The sequence below is a fragment of the Melospiza melodia genome, chromosome 3 (assembly GCF_035770615.1).
Source record: "Melospiza melodia melodia isolate bMelMel2 chromosome 3, bMelMel2.pri, whole genome shotgun sequence".
Classification (NCBI taxonomy): domain Eukaryota; kingdom Metazoa; phylum Chordata; class Aves; order Passeriformes; family Passerellidae; genus Melospiza; species Melospiza melodia.
The window spans coordinates 120,572,309-120,593,154 of NC_086196.1; the positions used below are offsets into that span (position 1 = coordinate 120,572,309).

Sequence of the window (20,846 nt, forward strand, 5' to 3'; positions counted from 1 at the left end):
GCTGAGAAAACTCAGGCGAGGGTTTCTGTGCAGGAAAACATTGTCTTTCAATTGATTTTTGCAGAAATTCCTTTTTGCTGCTGCCTGTCTGTCTGGCTGCCTTCCTGCCCCCAAGAAGGTGCTGGACCCTGATGTGATGCAGAGGCAGTGGGGTGACCCCCAGCGATAACCTGAGGTTTGCTGCCAGCAGACTGGGAATGCTTGAGCTCTCCTTGCGTGTTGCTGTATGCCTCACAGTGGGGATTTTGACTGTCAGGACTTATACTTCAAAATACTCTGGAAGATAAATAGGCTTGGCAGTCTCAAGAGGGTGAGTTTAAACTTTCAATGCAGGTAACTTTATAAGTTTCAATGCAGTTTACTATTTTCTTGGTAAAGGAGATTATTTGTTTTAAATTATTTGGGTTATATTTAGTTTAGTGGATAGTAGTAGGCAAGATTTTCACAATTGAATTAATGTAATTATTCTCTTCTTAGAAGAAGAAATTTGCAATAAATGTCATATGACAGTCTCAGGAATATAGAAATGCAATAATATCCTACACTTTTAAAGGAAATAACTTTTCCAGGCAAGGTGACACATACTCAGTAAAAGTACATCAAATTGTAGTTTGGATAGCATAAAATATAATGGAAAACAGCATCCATTACTCTCTTTTCTGTGTCAAATCATGTAACATTTTTAGATATTGAAAAGCTGATAACAGAACTGATAAAATGTTTTAATTTAACTAAAATAGAAAGGAAGCATAATATATTAGCATTAATTATGTAATAAATATAGCCATGTAATTAGTTCAACTAATTATCATTTTATAAATTGACAGTTTATTAGTATCCTAAATAAAGGAAGTTCAAGTGTTTATTCATTCAGTATTTTCTACTCACCTGATAGCTCTGATGACAGTTTTAAGAGCAGGGGTGAGATCTTCTACGGACACATCACACTGGCACCCTTTGTCATCATAAACATCATCTGTTCCAAGACTGGTGTCAGCTGCAAAAAACAAGAGCAGATTAAATAAGAGAAATTTAAAAATCTCTTCCTTAGTGTTTTCTAACAGCCTGCACAGTGCTTCTGGAAAAAAAGGGACTATGTATGACAGACCTCCGTCACTTTATGAACTATATGATGCACTTGTGTGTGTCTATGCTTGTGTCATAAAATGCCTTAGTAGTCCCAGAGTAATTAGCAAAAATCAGAAAGGAAGAATGCCCTAATATTTTTCAAAACTAATTAATAGCTGAGAACCAGCATGTTATTCCTGATATCCCATGGTTTTTCATCACATTCTCTATTTTATGGGAAAGTAGTGAACTAACAGATGTAATGGCAGAATCAGAAGATGCTGAAGTTATATTATTACATATTTTACCACTATGGATCAACCTGGCAATGAAGGCAAAGGAGAAGATCAATTTCATTTAATAAGCAGACTGTGGAATGACCCAACACGTTATTACTTGTGAAAATAAAGAAAATACTTTTTTACCAAGAATGAATAATTGTCACCTTAAACCTCAGAGCCATGTAGGTATTCCAGGCTTCCTTTTTCATAGGGACTTAAGCCAAGTTACTGTAAAAAAAAGTGGATCCTTTACATTTCCTAAACACCACCTTGCAGAGTTGCCATCTGGGAATTAGCCAGAAATCTCAGAAGTGTCCATTGTACTCAATACATAAAACAGGTACTGATGCATGACTAAGTGGTTTACAAGCTTAAAATGTGCTGGAATGCAAATGGAGCAAGAAGTGCAGGGTCAGGGATGCCCATACATCATCTATATTTCAAAGGCACGTGAACTACAGGAAAATTCTTTGGGGTAGGTGCTTTTCCTCCCAAATCATCTTTCTTCAACTGCATAAAATCCAAGTGCTCAGAAGAATTTCACTTAAGGTCAGTGTATTTCATCATGTGTCTGCTTCATGAGGAACAGAGTGTAAAATGAGTGACATGAAACAGAGAAAAATGATGGGATTCAGTAACCCTCAATAACAGAGGAGATTTCTTCCCAGTCCTAGGTTGCTGCCTACATTCATGCTGTTATTTAAAACAACAGGTTTAGTCATTCAGAAACAATTCAAGTAAATAATTTCAGGGGTTTAAATTATAAGCAGATTTGAAGCACAGTCAGACACAAATGATTACAGGACATTCTTTCAAATTCCTTCTTCAGGAAGACTGCAGATTAAAGATGGAAAATATTATTTGTCAGTCAAAAGTGCCTGAAAATGTCATGGTACCTTCTAAATCTAATAGGGATGCCATCTTGGCATAAACAGTTTTGTACAGCATCTTCAGAACTGGTATTACTGCATTGTTTTCTTCACAAATTTAATGTTCAGCCATGCACATTTTTTGGTTGGTTTTTTTTTTTAAATGAATCTGGCTAGTTCATTACCCTTGGCATCATATATATTTTTTTCATCACTCTTGCTGAACTGGCACATTTATGACAAATATCTGTAGCTTTTAATAACAGGTGAATTAATCTTTGACAGATCAACTTAATAATGAAAGATGGCTTACAGCCAATGTTTAAGTCCACATGAAACAATCAAATGCAACCATTAAAAATTAAGTTTTAAACAGTAAAAGTGAAATTTCCATACAAAACTTTGAAGTGCTATTACTGTAAGTCATGACTGCAATGATGCCAGGAGTGTTTTTTTCTTGTACTCTTTTGTGATCTTCACTCCTGACTTGGCTTATCTTATTGATAAAATATACATCTCTCCACCCATTCTGCCTCAATAACATTTGGATCCCTGCCCAGAAATGTGACTAGCTAAAATAAACTTTATAATTAATTTGATAGGTATATACACTACCTAAACAACCATCTCAGGACATGCTAAGTATTCCACAACACTAACTTTCCAGGTGTCACATCTGATCAGCCTCTCCAGTTACCTCTTCCAGTGTGGAAATCTCCCTGCTCATTTTTAAGTGCCATATTAAAACCAGAGCTTTTTATGCTATTGGTATTTCCAGTGACTCTCTAATGTTTGAATCTATTCAGTTATGCCAGTATAAATTAGGAAAAATACTGCTCAGATCACAAGCGCTATAGCTGTCTAAACTCAGTGAAACAGGAGACTCCAACCTGAAAGTTTAAAATAAACATGTTTCTGTATGGCTGTCTCACGGATACGTTTCCTGGGTCCTTTGCCAAGTATAGTGTCATTAATAAAAGGGCTTCCTTATCAAAGTATATCTTTGCAAAACTGTTTGGAGAACTGTGTGGTGCAATTACAGTGTTTCACGTTGTTCCCTTGTGGATAAAAAGCTCTGCAAAATTTTTAGACACATGATGGAAAATTCTTATAAATTTAAGCCAGCTTTAATAAGAGATGCTGCTCCTAATAAATCACCTTTCTTTTTTCTAATATTCCACTGATATGAATTTCCTTCATTATGGCAGATACTCAATATCACAGGTCAATAAAGCTTGTGAAAAGCTATAGCCTTGTTTGATTCCTATGGGAAACATAAATGTTTCTTTAGGAAACTAAGCAGACCTGGGAAAAAGTTTGGGAAATGCATAGTAGCAATTCAGAGAAAAAAATTCCAGCTTAAAACACCACTGAAATCAAAGTTCACATTCTTACCAATTTTTCCAGTGGAAGCTCATGTTGTGTACCACATAGTTACGAGGTGAGATGTACTTGTATGCTTTCTGTCCCTCTCGAGTTCATCGTTGAGGTCAGGGCTGAGTTGGGGTCAGTTTGGCTGCTTTAGCAGCTCCAGCTGTTCAAACCTCTGCCAGCTCCCAGATGGGGCTAAGCTATGCTCTCCAAGCTGCTGTGTGTTCCCAGAGAGAGCCCTTCCTTCCTAGGCATTACTGGGGCAGCTAGACCCCCCAGTGCCAGCTCATGCCTAGCCCTGCTCACATCCACATCCTTCCCTGTACCCTTTGTCTGTGTCCTCTGCTCTCCTTGGGGGAGGCTGTGAATGTTCCAAGTGGGTTCCACAAGGAACTGTGGGCAGCAGCTGCTCTGCATGAGCCTGGCTTTGCTGCCAGTCTTTCCTAGGCTTAGCCCCCATCTCTCTTTCTCTCCAGCTACCTCTACCACAAGCTAACCAGCTTTCAAGTCTGTTCCATGGGCAGCTCAGGAATACGGCCTAAACAATGCCCCAAATGTCTTTTAATATGCATTTAGACAAAATGTGTATTACCTGCAGGTCTCTTTAAGCAGGGCTCTCAGTCCACTTGACAATCCAGACCTTTTTCTAGTACCAGCATATTTAGAATTCAGTATGCGTTTTGATCTTAAACAAAGAATGTGTTTATTTGACAACTGATGAAGCATCTGCCATTGTCTTATAATCTTAGACATTATTTACTTTGGGTCTAGTCTTTGCTGCTTTTTAATTTCTTCCTCTTTCCTCCCAAACAGTCTTTGATTTAATCACACAGCAAAGCAGCAATTACCAAGAAATAGAAGAGGCATGCACGAGCCAGTAAAATTGTCTTGATATTTCCCCTTTTTTCACAGTATTTATGCATTTTTCATGCAAACTCTAGTCATTTATGATCACCACAAATGAATGGGCAAAAACATTAGGCAGTTCTAAAACATTATATGTCACCAACAAAAAAATTTACAAGTTTGTAGCTGCATTTCATATGACTCTGTGCAAAAGTTATTAATAAGGCTTGATTTATTATTTTTGTAAATAGTATGTGTCCTTTCTTAGAAGTGTTTTCTGTTGTTTAATAACATGCTTTGGCATTGAGAAAACTGTCATTGCTCTGATCACTCTCATAGCTCCTTGCTTTCAGTATCAGTAACATTCAAGTAATTATCTGCCTGTTAAACAGAATAAAAAAGATTTTTTACTTTTTGTTTTCTGGGAACAGCAATATGCTAGCAACAACAATCCAGCATTAATAAATGTGTGTGCCAGCACAATGAATAATCCTATGGAAGTGCATCTGACATAGTGACTGGTATGGTGATCCCAACATAGACCTCTTGACTCATTTTTGGAAGCCTTCAGAAGCACTTGGATCTTACTCTGACTGCACAAGAGGTAGTTAGGGTTCTTCATGTGGGTGATATAAATAATTTTGCTGATGCTGACAGCCCACCTTCTCACAGAAACCACCTCTGTGCCCCCCCACTACCAAGAACCAGGCCATGCAAAACCAATACAATGTGGGAAAATCTCAAAAGGCGCCTGAAGTTGATAGCCTGCATATGACTTGCACTTACTCATGTTACAGCACAGTATTGTGTTGACTTGGTTAAAAACACACTGGTTTGGAAAAAATGTCAGATTGATTTTCATTTAAATGTATGACTCAAGGTGAAAATTGGATGGTGGCCTAATTTTCACAGGTGCAGAGTTGCTTTAAGCCATAGTTTTTAACTGTCATTATCAAAATTTAGAGTTTGAGTTGAGAATTGAAGTCCAAGCAATTCATAATGCAGCTCCACAGCCTGTTCTCCACCTTGCTCAGCAGCCTCATGGGAGTGTAGAGCTTCTCTGGCTGTCCAGGGCAGCAGTGCAGGGTGACACACTCATCTCGACACTCATTTTCTGTGTGAGCGGTCAGAAAGAAAATGAGTGGGTAATTCAGTGCATCTAACTTCTGGGCAAGTAAAGTTGGACATGAATTCAAAGCTTTTGGGGGACAGATTGTCCCTGTGGGAGGTGCCAGTGCATAGGTCTGCTGCAGCAGGGGGGTCCAGGCAGCTGCTTTGTTATGGGACTCCAAACTGCCTTAGTCTACATGACTACGGAGCTCAGATGAACCCTCTTGCTTGAGAAGTAATGCCAGCAGCTCAATACTCATTATTCATTCTTTCAGCCTCCTTGGTGAGCAAATAGAGCCTCTGCTGTGCTGCTCTATGTAATGCCTAGGGTATCTGCAAGGTAGGTGTATGTCATTCAACTTTCCCCTGCCTTTGAAGTACCTTTCCTCACTATGAGCATTTACTGTGTTAGGGATTTAGCCTATATTCTCAAAAAAAAAAATCCTTTACATATTTTGTAGTATTTCCACAGATGCTGTAATGCATAGAATGTTTCACAAAATCTCAGTTTCTTTTTTTCCCCTCAAAAATTACTCTGTGTACAAACATCTTGATGGTTTATGTTCATGTGATTCATGCAATTTCCCTTTCTATAAACAAAATGTGTATTAGCCTAGTGCCTTTGTTTAAATATGTTTCATGAAACTTCTCACCTCTTCACAAGCTCTCATCCTCCTGTTTGTTGAACCATGAATACAAAATCCCTTCACTACCCCTATAACTGACTTTCTTTCCATTTTGCCTTTGCTTTAAAACATCAACAAGCTGGCTCTCTCACAGTACATAGTTCACTTACTTTGTTTTTACTTTGATTGCTCACCAATTTCCATAGGAAAAATAAACTAGAGAAAGCAATGCTAATTGTGATGGAACTTAATCACATACTTAATAAGAATGCCCAAAGCTTCCCCTGAGTGGGAAAGGCAGCAGCCCATGTTTACATGCTTTCCAGAGCAGAGGCCAGAAAAAGGAGGCCCAAGGGAGTGAATTATGTATTTATTTCCTCGATCTCTGGAAAAAGAAACCAACAAAAGGAAAGACTTTCTTCTAATCAACAAAGAAGGAAGAAGGTGGAACAAGTAGAAAATGACACCAAAATCCCTCGTAGTAGACAACAGTGTACAAGTGAAAAAAGTAAGAAAGCGGGAATAAGACTTACAACATTTAAAAATATTGTTTACAGGGAGCTTTTATGAAATGGTTGCCATTTCCATGCTAGAAAGAAATTTTTCAGAAAAGGAAGGAAACTGGTGGCAGTACTGATGGGAAGTTCAGTAGTGCTACATCAATAGCCCATTCCTTATATTTCTCCTGAAACAGACAAAGCATTCCAGATGGGGAGGAGAAGAGGACGTTATTGGGAACTGCAGTGCAGTATGACACACAGTATCTTAAAGGATATCCCTAACAACATTACCTATGTTAAAGCATTTCTTAAAATCCTCTGGTTTGGCTAAAATGGAAGACAGAATTGGTGGAAAGTTTTTTTACATATTCTGGATATAATGATATAGTTTTCTTTCTCTGTAAGTGCAATTTTTTTAAGGTCAGAAACCTAATTTATATCAATTATCATATAATGCAAGTAAGTTCCAAATATCTAAAATTCAAGCATTCCCTTCCCTTAGTTATTATTTGACTTCTCAGAAATTTCTGCACTGGCAATATTTCATGGAACAGCTCCCACTTCTTAATTAAAAAGGAATCCTTTTAATTTTGAATGATGATATGGAGGACCAGGAGACTTTCTAAAAACAATTCATTAAATGCAAAATAATTATGCTGCTTGAAAGGCTGATCTTATTATAAATAGTAGCAAATTAGCCAGCAACTTTCGATGGCCATGTGAGAAAAACAAAAGAAGGTGACTCTAAATCTATGGCTTTAGTGTATTTTTAGCTACATGTTTCTGTTATTTTATATATACCACATCCAAGAAGTAAAAACTGTAAAATAAATTGCAGAAACATATTATAGTATCTGGAACTGTAGACTAATGAGCTAAATGTCACACTTAATTGACTGTGTTCCTTCAAGACCTTGTAGAACATATCACTTGATATATGTCTGATATTCCATAAGGTCCTCAGAGGTCCTCTGCCCTGGGAGATTTCCAGGTATTGTTGTTGAGGGAGGTCATAGACAGGGGCAAAGGGTTAGAGAGCTATAGCTGTTTTAGATTCAGGTATCTACAGCATAGCCCTGTATTTTAAAAAGCCATGAAGGATTTCCTTGGTAATGTTTCATAAAAATAAAACTATTCCTCAAATGTTTCAGATTTGGTGCAAGTGGGTTACATGTGGCTGGGAAGTTTTATGACCATCCTCTCAAAATTAGTTCTTATTTCATTAGTATAGTCTTCACTGCAGATAAGGGTTTCTGAAACCCATGCAAATCATACTTCTGTGTGATGGTCTGCTGCTGCTCCTCACAGAGCTAAGCTGAATAATCATTATCACTGTACCTGTGACCACTGAGTCCAGTGAGAAATGGTGCACAGCAAGTTCTTCAAGAGGTATTGTAAAGAAAGAGACTAAATTGTGGACTCATTTGGCCTGGTATAAACTAAAATAATGCCTCAAAACCAATGACCCGTACTTATTTTCACAAAAATGACTCAGAGCTTAGATCAGAATGCCAGATCTTCCTAGTTAATTACAGTGACAGTGGTAATAAATGAGAGCTCTATCTGCTCTATGGAAGGCAATAACAAGAAAATAAATCTTTTGTCTAGCACAGATTGATATATTGCTAATAAATTTCATTCAAACTTTGACAACATGCAGCTTCACTTTGAACCAGCAAATTTAAGCCTAGATGTGGAAGCAACCCAACTAAGGACTTCTGCCACATCAAGTGAACCTTATCCAAGGTCAAGCTGTTTATGCTACTGAAAGGAAAACTTGTCATTTTTGCAATACATAAATTATATGGTAGTAACTGAGGACGTGGGGGCTGAAATGCACAATTGCATTCTTTCCATGGCTCTTGTAATATACTCTACCCTCAGGATTTTGTGCAAGTACTCTCTAGGGAATGAAAGGCTAGAGGTCATGTGAGTGTATAATGTTTGGGGATGGTGCAAGAAATCAAATATTTCCTTAGAGAATTCTTTTTAATTAATCAAATGAAATATGTTTGTAATATCTCCAGTGCTGGATGCTTTTGATGTTTTATTCAAAAAGCCACACAATGTCTCTAGGTTACAGTAAAGGCACAATAACTCATTCAGGGGCTTAGAAGCATGGGATGGTAGAAAACAAATATAATAGGGTATTTTTGTCCCTCACAGAAAACTGCATCCACAACATAATATTGGTTTATTAATTCAGCTGTGGTGGTACAAGACTGGCACATGATTTAAGCAGAAAATGTTCTGTTCCTCAGAAAGTAAGGCAAGCAGGAAACAAAACAGGACAGGAACACCATTGTAAAGAAGAGATTTTGTGTGGTTGAGTGTCTGTGGATGGATACGCAACATACAACAAGGCATGGGCACAGTGCCTTAAGCAAGGCATGTGATCACCAGTGCTATTTAATAAAGCACAGACTCTGTCATGGGGCTGACCCTGCTGGTGGGTATTCTCATCTTCTGGGCACCACTCCCCACAGAGAGTTTGGCTGCAGCTTCCCTGTTTTTGGTAGCAAAACAGGGAAGAACCAAAGCCATACTGCATGAGGAGGCCTTGGGGCCAGAGGTATCTCCAGGCTCACTTCGTGTACAGGTGCACAGGGGGCTGTGAGGGGCTCCAAGGTCAGGCAGCACCTTTGCCTCTGGGACATAGCATCCCTTTGGAAAAGACTCTTCCATGACCCTATACAATCCTTTTTAAGTGTGTGCTTTGTAAAGCTTTACTATTTACCATTCTTGATTGGTGAAAATTTCCCTTTCATATACCTCAGCCTGATAATTCTCTTTTAGGCTGAAAACAAAGATGCCAGCATTCTGGCATCTTTGTGAATTTGTGCAGAGTCCCCTCTTCAACAAGATTTCTGGAAGTTATGTACCACATGTCACCAGAGACTGCACATGTATTTAAAATCTGATTATGTAAGTCTTGATATTCACTTTCCCCTGTATTGTTGTTGAATGACCTAGAAAAGTCAGGCCATCAAAAACTTATCTAACCATCAAACCTCCCTCAGGTTTGGATTCCATTTGCAGATGCACACATGTAATTGAAATAGTTACTGCTGTTGTCAGACCCACTTTGTCATTGGCAATAAATGGTTTATGGCAGTTTCAGAAGATTGTTACTAACTGTAAATAAGGCCATTTGGGCAATGGTTTTGGTCATACTGTTCTAAGGCTGCTATGCCAGAATCCTTTTGGGATATACCAGTGGCTGGCTTAAGTGTTTTACTTGCTGCCAAGAAATTCTCCTTCTATGAATTTAATATGCAGTGGGGGAGTGCTAGAGTGTTTGTTGCTGGGTAGCCTAAGAGGCAAGCTATTACATTTTCAATCAGGTTAGCCTTTTAGCTACCCCCATGAGCTCCTATCTGGACTCAAAACCTCCCTTTGCAAGCCAGTTTCTAATTGCTAATGTTGAGTTTCTCTAGCAGTCTCTTTCTGATGGTTTTGGCCCAGATTTCAGTCATGTCCTTACCAGAACTCAGTCAGCACTGCAAATTCTCTGTGTCGACCATTGATCTGCCTTAAATCATCCTCATATGGTAACAACTGCCCTTCCTTTGGGAAGCCTCTCCTTATAGATTTGCATTTTTCTTTTATTTTCACACAGAATTCAGTCCTCTGTCTAGGCAGAGCATTTACAACTCTACATCCCATACAGTGAAATGTCTTCTTTCTTTTCTCTTTTGGAAGAGGAAGTTCATAGTAAGACTCTATTTTTTTCACTGATATGAAGTTCTGACACTGAACTGGGTATCCAGCACTATGTTGTCACTGCCCTAAAAGTATATTGGAGTGTAATTTTTTCTCCCACCAAACACCCTACAGAGATGGAGGACTCACCAGAAGGACCAGCTGTTCAAGTGTACTGTTATGTGCCCAAGATTTCACCCAGAAAAATTTGGCTTCTAGTTTTGGCTTGATGATTGGCCTGCCAAAGTTATTAATTATTTGGCTGGGGAATACCTCAAGGAGGAAACTGGAGGACCTGGCAAGCAAGAGATAAGAATAATATGCTGCAAATAATGGTTTTTTCATCCAGTGAAAAATGCAAGATATTCTAAATTAAATACATCATCTTGAGATCTTTTTCACTGAGCTGTCAAATGCTGAAAGTATCAAGCTATGAAAGAAAAGAAAGAAAAGGAAATAAAGGTTAGTAGTGCCTGACTTTTCCTGCAAAAGTTTGGGTAAGGCAGAAGGGAGCTGTCTCTCAGCAAGTGAGCACACTGGACATCTCTCTAATCATACTGGTCCTAGAAGTAGTTGGACGAGGTCCCAGAATGGAAACTTGGCATTTGCCTAAAAGCTGGAGACAATGGAAGCTGTTCCTTCTGCCAGAGATGAGAAATGGGTTGTATCTGTTGGCCCCAGTTCATAAGGGTGGACTAGTAGCTGGAAATCACTGACCAGGAAACAGGCTGTGCTCACCCTGAGGAGCGGGAAGATCTTCAAGGGCTTACGCACAGCAATGAGTGCTCTGTTGTTGTTTCTGTCTTTTATCTACAGATAAGAGATACACATCCCCAAGGTGCTGTTTATGCCACCTTTTCCGTGAGAGGGAAACAGTCAGAGGTAGCATGATCTGCTTGTGCACATAGTTGCTATTGATGGCAATATGTACAGGACAAAATAGGGGACATGCTGAGGAAATGATTCTATGATAAATGGGCTGATGAAAAATGAAACAGGTGCTTCAGTGAGGTGCAGACTGGGGCAAAAGTGAGCCACTGATACTCTGAGAGAGTGCTCAGAAAATTACTTTCTCCTTAGGTCATTTGCAGGCACAGTGTGAATTACAGGAGTTTAACCTATGAAATTACTTCTGATGCGGTTTGGGGATGATACTTGTGCTTTATAAGTGATTATGTAGGATGCCTAAATTTAGACAGGGTAGATTCAACCACTATGCCACCTAGAGCACTTCTCAGTTCCCATTATGGCCTTGGCTGAGCTTCACATCAGTGTGAGACCCAGGCTAAGTCACATAGCCCTGTGATACAGCTGCCATGGGACATAAGCCAGGGCCTGTAACCCAGGATGAAGACAAGAGTGGATAGCAGTGGATAGTGGAGTGGAGCAACCTGGATAATATCCTGATACACCCCAGCAGCTCACTGTACCTCAGGCAAATTCAGAATTTCGGAAAATCTGAGACATATCCGTAGGGGAGGTCTAGCCTGGAATGATGATCTTAGCAAATACCATTGGTTTGTCTTGGTTGCCCTCCAGGAAATGTTTATTTACCCAGGCTTTTCCTGGAGAGATCTGTTGTGTAGAACATCCTCACTGAGGGATGGGGCATTGCAGTTTAATGAGTTTTTGCAACTTACATGTTTGTGATAATATGTGCTCTTAAAAAGGAAGCAACATCAACATTGCACTTCTGTCTAATTAGTCTTACCACAATTGTTGTATGTAGCATGCATGATGCCACTGTAGAAAGAGGTTGTACCTTTCCCATTCAGGCAGGGTCACTGCATTCTGTGGCAGTCAACCAGTTTGTTTCCCTTGTTTTTACATGGAGAGTACCACAAGAAAGAGCAAAACAGTCATAGATTGGGAAATATGGGAATGGCGAAAGCCAAAACAAAATCAGCTGTGGCAGCAGTACCCCCAGAGCTATGTGAGTGCACCATTCAGTGCTGGACCCGTCCCACACAGGGGTCAGTTTCACTTGGTTCTCTCAGCTCCTGCCTGTCAGGGGGCTGCTGTCATCCAGTTTAGTGCTCCTTGGTTAGGGAAGTCACTGCCTTTGTTTTAGCAGGCTTCATCAGATGAAGATCCTTGCCCGAATACTGGTTAGTTTAATGCCAAAGTGGACTTAAGCTAGAGAATAGAGCAGCATAGGAGGCAGCTTGAGGGAAAGGCTGGGCTGCCTGCTGCAGGTTCAACAAGACATTTTTAGGAGTGCTTCCTACATCCAAAATACCCTATAGAAAGCAATACATAAAACCAATAACACTTGTTTTGTTTGCAAAATCTAGTGCCTTATCAAGGCAGATATAACCCTGTAAAACTGAAATCACCCAGTAGTGTATCCCTTGGTGGCAGGTGATTCCATCACCAGTGCAGGCACTGGGACCCCTCTGCCTGAGGGAGCCACTTCTGCACAAGCTGTGCTCCTGGCTGGCCAGGGCACAGACAATGCTGGCTGTGCTGTGTGGACACCAGCAAGAGGCAGCAGGTTTGGGCAGCAGCTGAGCTCAGTAGTGGGAGAGTGGCCATGACAGAAGAGCTGCTGTAGCCAATTCCCTGGGATGCCTTTAGTCCACTGTGACTTTTCGCAGAGACCTCTTTTCCACCAGTTGCTCCCTACGCACCACTGACATGATTTCTTATTAAAAAAATAATCACATTATCGGGGTCTTTGAAGCAGACTATAGCTGGCTTGTGTCTCTGGCCCCAAACAGCAATTCTTTCTGCCTTCCTGAAATGTGTACAATCACTGTGCAAGTGTGCAGGAATGTGAGCAGCTGGGAGCAGCGTGCAGTGGCAAACAAGGGGTGAACAACTCCTACCATCAACCATGGGTTTGGGCTGGGAGCTCTTGAGCCGCAGCGAGGGCCTGAAGCGGGTTCGGTCATTGAAGCTCCAGCTCTTCTGCACTTTGGTTGGGCTGCCCTCGGTGGCAATGTCAGCACTTGGTGAGCGGCGATCTCCCACTGAAGATTGCCTGTTTTTTATGCTTTGACCTCGTGGGCTGGCCATCCGGACCCGCTCCTTGAAACTTAGCTTTTGACTGTGAGAGAGAGAAATATATTTTATTTCATAGTTACTTCAATCCTTTTCTTTTTTCTATTGTATGATTATTGAAAAAATTGTGTAAAAAATATCACTGGTATGAATCGGTTTCTTAAACACTTTTATTTTCATTGAATATATTTAATTTGTGAATGGAACTGATTTGATGTTTTTTGATAGAAGCATTAGCATTTCCAGTCTATCATACAGTACAGAATAAACTTCTAAAGGAAATTAAAAAATAGAAACAATTTCACCCAATTATTATATACTAATCTCCATGATGTTTTTTCTATTCCTTGAACTTGAAGGTTTGTTTCCATCTTAGTCAGCCAAGTTCAGTGCATTTCTGGCCATATCTTCAGATAAACAAAACCAAACTGTATTTTATTGTTACTGCATGCCATGTAGTATTGTCTGGTTTGAGGTTTTTTTAAGCAGGCAAAGAATACTGTTAGCATATACTCATGCTTTTGCAGGACGTGGCACTTCAAACATTTCATATGCATGATTAGTGATCACTCATATCCAGAATTCCTTGTTAGAGCACTTACTTGGACAAGACAAAACCAAAATTAATAAAATATCCAAGAAACAGCATGATGGCTGATTAATGAAAATGCAATGATATGCTGTGTGGTCCCTAGAGTCATTGCTGAAGATTTAGCTGGGAGCTGACTGTGTGCAGGTGGTACTGGACAGGTAACAGAGCCCAGCCAAGCTCATGATTGTGTCTGCTGCATCAATGGTCACCCTGTGGTCTTATGGTTGACCAATTTTAAGGGTTTTTTTTTTCTCCGGCTGTGCTGGTAGTCCTCTCCCCCAGCCAGCTAACTGTGGGTTTTGTAGATTTTCTATTTCCTGGAGCTTAAATTACCTTTGCCCAAACATATCTGATGAACATCCTGTGGTCACTGTGACTATCTACCTATGCTTTTTAATTATTTAACATTTTTGCCTTTCTTTGTCCCTTCCCGTAGCAGAAGACACAAAGAGCAAACAGAGAAGGAGTCTGATACCAAGGTCTGGAAACCTTGTTTTATATGCAAGGTTAAATTCAATTGGTTGAGCAAGGGAATGGTCAGCTTGATCGAGTGTTCCTGTTCTTTCAAGGGGAGAGATGATGAGGGCAATGCAGTGTCTGTTCATGGAAGGGTGTTACTGGGACTTGCAGTCCTACTGCCCTGGCGTAGGCTTTGCAGCGGGACTTTTAAAACACCTTTACCAATGACTGTCTACCTGAAAATTATGGGGGTTCTTGAAGCTAAGACACTTTCTAGTACTCTCAAGGTCTTTGCACTTAATTTCACCATGCCCATAAGATGTTTTGAACAGGAACAGATCCTGGGATAATTAACTAATGCTAATATGGACTATGTGGTTCTTAGATGTTTAACCTACTGCATTCTGAAAATACAGTGTTAACATGTAATTATATGAAATGGAAAGAAGTTATAAACCTCTGTGGCTGTGAAATGTTGAGATAAACATATCTTTGTCCATGCATAGCAAAGCATAGCATTTCAGTCTGAGTACAAACATTCCTGAGAGCAGAAAGGATGCAGTTTGTTGCAGGCAAAACACATGCTGGGATGCTTGTAATGTGATAATTTTCAAGAATAATAAAAAATGAACACATCAATAGAAAGATTATTAGATAAATGTATTATAAATGTATTTCTATATGGCATGTCTGATTACTTGGAAGAATAATACCTTTACTATATTTTCTCAATGTAATCCCCTTCTTTTCTTGCCCAAATAAGCAATTGTTGAAATAAATACATCACAGGGACAAAAATGTTATCTATTTCCATTGTAAATTGCTACCCAATGCTGTGGCATAAGGAATACAAAAGATCCACAGAACCCAATGTTTGAAAGAAAAGTGTTCCAGAATTTAGCTTTGAATACAAATTACATTTCAAGACTGAATTATATTTCAGCTCAGGAATCTTTTGCATTTCACAGCAATGAAAATATGTATGAAAATATGTACAATATTTATTAACCACATTATTGCATTGTCATGTTATACAGAATGAGGAAGAGAATCAAAACTGACTTCTTCTTATAGATATTATTCCTACAAGTGTCCCCCTTTTTTAAACTCCCCTTATGGCTCAAATTGTACTTGCTATTGAAAAATGAAGTCAATTGATGCTTTTTTCCCCCCAAACATCAGAGTTAAAAAGTTTCTGGACAGCTCTCATCCTGCTGCACAAATAAAAATGAAAGGAAAATGGGTAAAATAGCCATAAAACCTATCCATATAGGTAATATTTTTTAATAATCACATCAACTCCAAAATAAAAATGAAAATTTAAAACCAACACCAAAACAGAACATGTATTGTTCTGTCAATTAATTTGCACTATTGAAAGCAGTGGTTGCCTTTAAATGATTGGTAGACATGATTATTTCATTTATAAAAGCTGAATGGTACAGAATGACTACTTAACCTGAATATCTTTAGTTCTCCAAATCAAAGCAGCAAGGCAATGGTGAAAGGAACAGTAGGCATTTTATCTCTACTACCGACATTTTTCAAAAGTGCAATGCTGAGAATTAAAATATTAATGTAAACTGCAGAGCTTTTAGTTAAAAACTCAAATCAAGTCTGCTTTGTAGCAATGACCATGTACTGACACACCAAGGGTCCATGCAGGGAGCACTGCATTGTGAAGAGAAACACAGCCCCTGAAGGAGGGAGGCTTTGAAAACTCTCTTCTGCATCTTGAGATGCATACCCAAAGAGACCAGCTAGAGCAGTTCTTTGCTTCTTGGATTCCTGTTCCTATTTTGAGACTGGTGGGAAATGTTCCTGAAGTCACTGGGTCCCTCTCAGCACAGGCATAAATTGTGTGACTGACAGTGGAGAAGAAAGGTTGAGAGAAGAAAGCTTGTGCTTGGGAACACACTGTCTTGGGGCTCTTCTATGTATGAGAAATAACAGATCATGAAGGAGTAATTGAATCAGAGCACTTTGAGCATTCCCTGACCATGCTTTTCTCCAGAGCAAAAGTCCCTTTCCTTATGATAATGCCTAGCTCCTGGCTCTGGATTCTTTATTGCAACAGCAGTAGAGATGGTGTTAAAATTGCAGAGTGAAGATAACACACCATTCAAGCATCTTTGGACATTCTGCATTTGAATCAATAGCCAGTGACTCCTTTAGAGCCCTTTATTCTGATTTAATGCTGGTTGTATCAGTACTGGCTTGTGTGTGCTAAAAATCCTTCAAATCTTTCAGGTCCTGGCCTATTATATTTTTATCTTTCACCTTTTCTCCTCTCTTTTTACATGGTATCCAAAGGAAATCCCTTGAATCAATGTAAACCTGTTAATTACCATTGGATATTCACCCATCCCCATAAGTATTCACAAACTTTGTGTGTTTGTCCAAAAGGCAAAAACCACGAGAAAGAAACAGGAAAATAAAATAGCACAAGTTCCTAAATCAAAACTAAATTACAATGAGTTGAGAAATCCACAGCTGTCTCCTGTTATCTCTGCATTCCTTTAGATGTGTGTCTGTCCATCATTTCTTGTACTTTATATGACTTATAATTTAGCCCAATTGGTTGACATACATTTTTCTTCCCTGACAGACTTCCCTGGCAATGGTAATTCCTTTGGACCTATCCCTCCTCTATTCTTGCAGGCTGAAAGTTGTGGAATGTATCCTTATTGATAACACTCGAGCTTTGAAGCATCTTTTAGTGGAGATCAATTACAACTGGCAGCTATAGAAAAGGAAGCAAATGACTTTTCTGTATTTTTCAGCCTTCTGAAAGGTCAGTTGTAGGATCTTATGGCTTATTCCTCCCATTTCATGCCCAAGGGGCTCACTTCCCTAGGATAGCAAATGACTTTCTAATTTTTATTTCTTTGTTTTCAAATCCTGCCTTTGCCACCTTTGATCTACGAAGGAATGGGTGTGTAGGGACACTAGAGGTCACTGTAGCTTCACTCAGAGGGAACGATCACTTTCTCCCGGTCCAAATGACTGCTCTGGAGAAAGGCACGCAAACCTTTGCTTGCTCTGTCTTCCACGGACCATCTCCCTATACTTTATTAACTGAGCATCTCTTTCCTTCCCAGTCCCACTCCCCCATTTGCCTGCCACTTTCCTAGATTTCTGGTCAAGTTAAAACTTCTGCTCTGCCTCAGTCTCAGAGCTTCAGCACTACTGCTTGCTACTAGCCATAATTTCACCTTGTTTTTCAGCTTTTCATACTGAGCCAGTTGGTAGAAGCAAGAATAGGAAGAAATTGAAATGAATCAGAAATAACTGGAGGGCCTGAGGGTGAGGAAGAAGGACTTGAGTCGTGAGACAGAAGATAAAACTGCCAGAAATTATCACCTATGGCAAACAACAGCAAACAGGTGCCCGTGCCAATTTTCAGTAGTTAGCTACCTATAAATACAGGTGTTGGCTCTTACTGAGCGTACAAATACTTTTACTGAAATTAAGCTAAATTGAACAAATGCAAATGCAATGGATAATACTGTGAGATCTAAAGTTCAAAGACTTCACCACCAGTCTCATGCTAGGACCACAAACTCAAGAAATTTATCGTTGTATCTCATACCTTCAATAAGTAAAGCAAGAATTTCAGCCCACAATATATTATATTTCAATTGTCAATCAGGAAAAGTAAATATTCAGGGTGTTTGTGGATTTTTTCCTTTTCAAAACAATTTCTAAATGAAGAGAAACTATTTTGATCCTAATTTTCTGTAATCAGTTTGTACTTCCACTGTCTTTTACATTATTTTTAATAAATAAGAAAAAATGCAATCAGCTTGAGATATGAATCATAGGCTTCTTCCCGTAAGATTAATCTATCTAGGAATTACCATTTTTGGTAAGAGACTCAATTTCTATAGAATTCAGCTGAAGCAGATGCTTGATTTCACTTGCACTCCTCTACCTTCCAGTACAGGATGCAGGCACATCATCCACAAGCTGTGTCCAAGGGGATTCTTCTCAAGAACAATTGCACATTTTGGCTGTTGTAATTGCCTAGCATGCTATAGCTTAATATTCTCCACTAATAATTAGATGGAGAAATCAACTGCCATGGTCATAAAAATCCTCTTGGACTTGGGGAAATGGCTTTACCCAAATATTCAAACCCAGTTTTAGATCTCCACAGGGTAATGCATTCCAAAAGTTGAAGTGTCAAGCAGAGAAGGGGAATGGGGCTTTGTAAAACCGCGATGTGCTGCCACTGCAATTGTCTGGCTGGATGAGTTTGAAACAACTGGTGTTGCTGCCATTGTGTTAATGGCATTGCAGGCAACAAGCAAAAAGGGACTTACAGGCACTTAAAATAAATAGGAAACATTTGGAGGAGTAAGGAACTTTAAAGCACTGAGGAGGGGAAGTGAATGGATCATGCACCTGATGTTAGTCGGCATTCTCAAACATCATGTGAATAGGCAGGATGCTGAATACCTATGTTTCCGAGGGGTGTACATCCTGAAGAGCTTCTGTTTATTACTACAAAGCTTACTAGGAGTGAGGGGAGATAGAGGACTCTGTTACTAGGCATTCCAGTGCTGGGTGAGGGGTTAGGTTTTCCACCTCAAGCTAGATTATGCATCATTGGCAATTTCTTTTTTATATGGTGCATGCAGAGTTGTTTACATTAAATCTTTTAGAAACAGATATGGTATAGGAGGTGAAAGAATTCCATAACATAATTTACTTGTTTCCCTCAGAACAGGACTGAGTTTTCCCCTGAAGATCTTATACTGGCAAAACTGCTTCTTATTGCACCAGAGAGAATTGTCTGAATAGGGAATGCATATTCAGCCTCATGAGTTACAAGACTAGATGGGTGACGTTCATCCTTTGCAGACACCCAGTGCATGTCCTACACACAGTTTAAGACTGATTATGCTCTCTGTAGGTGACAAGATTCATCAGTCTTGATCTAGTTTCCTGCACAGGAACTATTTCAGCCATGTTGTATAACTGAACAGAGATAAATGTTTGATTGCTTTCAGTGTGTGCATTTGCAGATTTTAAGAATTTAAGATATAGTCTTTTAAAATAATGTGCACAACTCTGGAGCTGATTTATAGAAATATCTCATTTATAGCCTGGATACACCAGAGAGGTTGTCTACCAATACTTTGATAAATGATTAATTAAAATACTTGTGAGTAAAATTTTGGGAAATACAACATAAAAAATCAATCTGAAGCTGCAGCCTCATAAACACAACTCTCTCAACTCAAATGCATAGCAACATTTCATCACCTAATGAAAGACTGCAGGTTTATACATGACAAAACACAAGAATTAATTTCTGTAAATATGAGTCAATTTGGTAGGAAAGAAGATAATGAACTTTTCCTGAAGATTTTCTTCACTGTTCTTAGAAGGGAATATAGAGCAAAGACCATGTTCAGAATTCAATCCAATGTACTGCTTGTGCAAACACTTCTTCATTTAAGAGTGAAACAAGAAGAATCGTACTTTGTTCGCATAGCATCCCATGCAAGTCACTTAGCATTGCAGTAAGAAACAAGTTAAATAGTCAAGGACAGGTATCTCAAAGTACATTGCAGCGGTTTGCATTTACATCTTTGCCACAAAAGACCACATACACCACTTGTATTTTCAGTGATACAAACATACAGTGATATATCAGCATAAGAGCAATAAACAGCCACTGAAAAAACACACCTTTTTTAAAAGGCACTGAGGGGTCTGTAGGGTTCTTACAGTAGAACATGATCTTAAAAGTAACTAGTTCATTTTTACATATACCCTAATTTGCAGCAGTGCATATATTAATTAAGTGTTTCTGAAGGAGTAAACATCTTCCATTCAGTGAAAATAAAGTGAATAAATTTGGCTAAATTGTTGACTCAATTTGAAGCCACAATTGTTATCATCAATAGGGAGAGCACAGCATGGTTTTGACAGCTGGGTGTTTGGGTTTTTTTTTCATCTAGTTTCCAGTTATTGTAAGTAAATTTGTCTCTTTTAGTGCTTGCTGGTACAACTGGGAATAACCTCTCCCCTCTGCACAAATCCCAGTTTTAGAGGGATATGCTCATTTACTGGCAACTTCTGTCTCACCTTTAAAAAATTCAATTTTAAATGCTGCTGTCAAAAAGACTAGGAAATACAGCTGGTGAGTGCAAGAAGTTTGGATCAGACTGTAATAATTTAATGAGATCAATGTGTTGCTAGCAAGCCTGTGGAGGTAATGTATACAAAAAGTCCCAGAACTGACAGAGCAAATCCTGTCCCCTTGAGTCACAGTGACACTAACAGCAGTTACATGTGCTTGGAGGAAAAGGTCGGAGTCAGGTGCCAGAGGAGCAGTCTGGGAAGTGGAATGGGACATGGGTAATTGATGTGAAGACTGAATAACCCAGAAGAACTTGTGAACCACA

The 20,846-nt window shown here is 39.2% G+C and overlaps 1 protein-coding gene across 3 annotated transcripts in view; it reads right to left on the bottom strand.

Annotated features, from left to right (window-relative positions):
- Nucleotides 1-20,846, bottom strand: part of KCNQ5 (potassium voltage-gated channel subfamily Q member 5) — a 279,943-nt gene that overhangs the window by 13,903 nt on the left and 245,194 nt on the right. For 2 of the 3 annotated variants that reach the window (XM_063152924.1, XM_063152923.1), the window contains 2 exons: nucleotides 13,202-13,422; nucleotides 889-997 (listed from right to left, as the gene is read on the bottom strand). In XM_063152924.1, the coding sequence (XP_063008994.1) occupies nucleotides 889-997; nucleotides 13,202-13,422 (330 nt within the window). Of the gene's footprint in view, nucleotides 1-888; nucleotides 998-13,201; nucleotides 13,423-18,888; nucleotides 18,946-20,846 lie in introns of all 3 variants that reach the window. The other variant, XM_063152922.1, reaches the window with a different exon arrangement.